General features: G+C 61.3%; 1 protein-coding gene across 1 annotated transcript; it reads right to left on the reverse strand.

Annotated features, from left to right (window-relative positions):
- Positions 1-682: 682 nt before the first annotated feature.
- Positions 683-2,125, reverse strand: LOC109155047. Its single transcript, XM_019302776.1, has 2 exons — positions 1,215-2,125; positions 683-1,001 (listed from the first exon to the last, which is right to left on the reverse strand). Exons 1-2 carry the CDS (start codon positions 2,123-2,125, stop codon positions 683-685), a joined length of 1,230 nt encoding a protein of 409 aa, XP_019158321.1.

Genomic DNA, 2,125 nt, shown 5'->3' on the forward strand with positions numbered 1-2,125 from the left:
TCGTAGTACATGACGTTCACCGAGCTACCCGTGTCTACGAGTACCCGGTTCACCACCACGTTGATGATGTCCAGCTTGACCACCAGGGCGTCTCGGTGGGGGAGGGGCCCATCTGGCAGTTCGGCGTCGGTGAACGTGTTGGGCTCCCTCTTTGGTTTCTTTTCGTGGGGGGAACGTGTGACCTCCCCTACGTACAAACTCCTCGCCCACCTCTTCCGCTCGGCTGGCGAGTCCCATCCCTCGGGCCCCCCAAAGATGACGTAGATGGCCCGTTTCTTCGGGGGCTGGGAGTCCTCCGTCGTCTTCTCCTCCTCCTCAGAACTGCGGTCGTGGTGGACCCTCTTGCGGGGAGGAGCCGAGGTGGATGGCGCCTGGCCACCCCCCTTCCGCCATACATTGCTCTGCTTCTGGCCCTGGGCCTGTTCTTGCGCCTGGCCGGGCTTCTTAATGAATTGGCCGAGGTAGCCCATTTGGATGAGCTGCTCGATTTGTCTTTTTAGGAGGATGCATTCGTCTATATCGTGTTCTTTCTGCCGGTGGAACCTGTAGTACTTGTTGGGGTTCCCCCTCGCTGATATCTTCATGCACTCCTCCTTCGGGAATACCACGATTCCATAGTCTTCCGCGTGAGCCAAGATAGTACCCACAGGTTGTGTCAGCGGGGTGAGATAGCGTGTGGGGTTCATCCGGGCCCCTCAGCGTACTCACGTCGGTGTGGTCGGGGCGCCTTGCGCTCCTCCTGGGGTGCCTTGTCTTTCCGACCTCTTCCTTCTTCCTGCTCCTTCTTCCTCTTCTCGGCAGCCTCGGCGTCAGCGTACCTCACTGCCTTGTCCATCAGGTCGGTGTAGGTCTTGGGAGGGTACCTGATGAGGTCCTGGTGAAAAGCGCCCGACCTCATGTTGTTCCGGAAAATTACTATGGTCGACTTCGCATCAAAGTCGGCGACCCCATGACCTCTTTCTTCCACTTGCTGAGGTACTCGGCTAGTGATTCGAGCTCCCCTGCTTCAAATCACACAGGTCGGCAATTTGCTTCTTCCGCTGTATGCTGGTGGCGAAATGGGATAGGAACTGCCGGGAGAGGTCCGCAAAGGTGGAGATAGACCCCGCCGGGAGGGATCCGAACCAATCATGCGCCTGCCCGTCCAAGGTGGCGAAGAACCCCTACACAGGATGGCGTCCGTTGCCTCGGTGATCGTCATGGCGGCTCTGTACCTGGTCAGGTGTGCCCGTGGGTCTGTGGTCCCCGAGTATGCTTTAATGGTGGGAAAGCAAAAATCTCGAGGTAAGGGCTCCTCTATGATGGCGTTTGCGAACGGGGAGGACAACACATCTTGGGGCTCTGGAGATCCGTCCCTCTCGTCTACCTTCTTTTGGAGCCCGTCCATCCTTCTCTGCAGTTGCTCGACCTCTGCCCGATGGGAGCTCGGAGCTCTACCATTCGTTTCCCCTGATCGTTCGACCCGGGAGGCCTGCGCACGCCGATGTGGGACTCGGGTCCCCCGACCTGGTGACCTCCGGGTGGCTGATTGTCGTCGTGCCTGCCTGCGGGAGCAGGATTCTGCTGGTGGAGGCTGATTAGCGGCAGGCCTCGGGCCCAACCTCTCTCGGGCTGGCACCGGGCTGCCCAACCTCTCCGTGGCGGGCCTGGTCTGGTTTGACCTCCTTCCATCGTCCTCCTGACGTCGGTCGCGTAGTGAGTCCCCTCCTCCTCGTGTGTTCGTCCGGCGGGGTGAATTGACCTCCCCCTGGGTGACAGGTGCCTGGGGCGGCTGGGTGCTTGGACCGCTGCGCCCCCGGGTGGGGGGAGGTTGAGGAGGTGCAGGCAACCTTCGGTTGACGCCTGGGTCGGCAGGTATACGCGCCCGGAGGTCCGCCATGACTCGGGCCAACCCTGTGGAGGCTTGCTCGAAGACCGCCATCCCCTCCCGGATGAGGTCTAGGTCCCGAACAGGGGGGGCGGGCGTTGGAGCTCCGTCACTGCGGGGGTTGGTGAGCTGGGCCCTCAGATCCTCCCCTGACCTGGTGGAGGTGGCCGGTTGGATGCTGGGGCCATTCCCGTTCACGACGGGCTGGGTGCCGCGGGAACCATTGGTATGACGAGAGCTGGATCTTGATCGTGCCAT

Source organism: Ipomoea nil, unplaced genomic scaffold (assembly GCF_001879475.1).
Source record: "Ipomoea nil cultivar Tokyo-kokei standard unplaced genomic scaffold, Asagao_1.1 scaffold2690, whole genome shotgun sequence".
NCBI classification, from domain to species: Eukaryota; Viridiplantae; Streptophyta; class Magnoliopsida; order Solanales; family Convolvulaceae; genus Ipomoea; species Ipomoea nil.

Excerpts from the sequence above, each read along its gene's own strand:
- LOC109155047 (XM_019302776.1), bottom strand. The coding sequence starts at position 2,125 with ATGGCACGATCAAGATCCAGCTCTCGTCATACCAATGGTTCCCGCGGC. Across the intron at positions 1,002-1,214 it reads CCACGGGCACACCTGACCAG|GGGAGCTCGAATCACTAGCC; the intron begins GTACAGAGCCGC and ends GATTTGAAGCAG.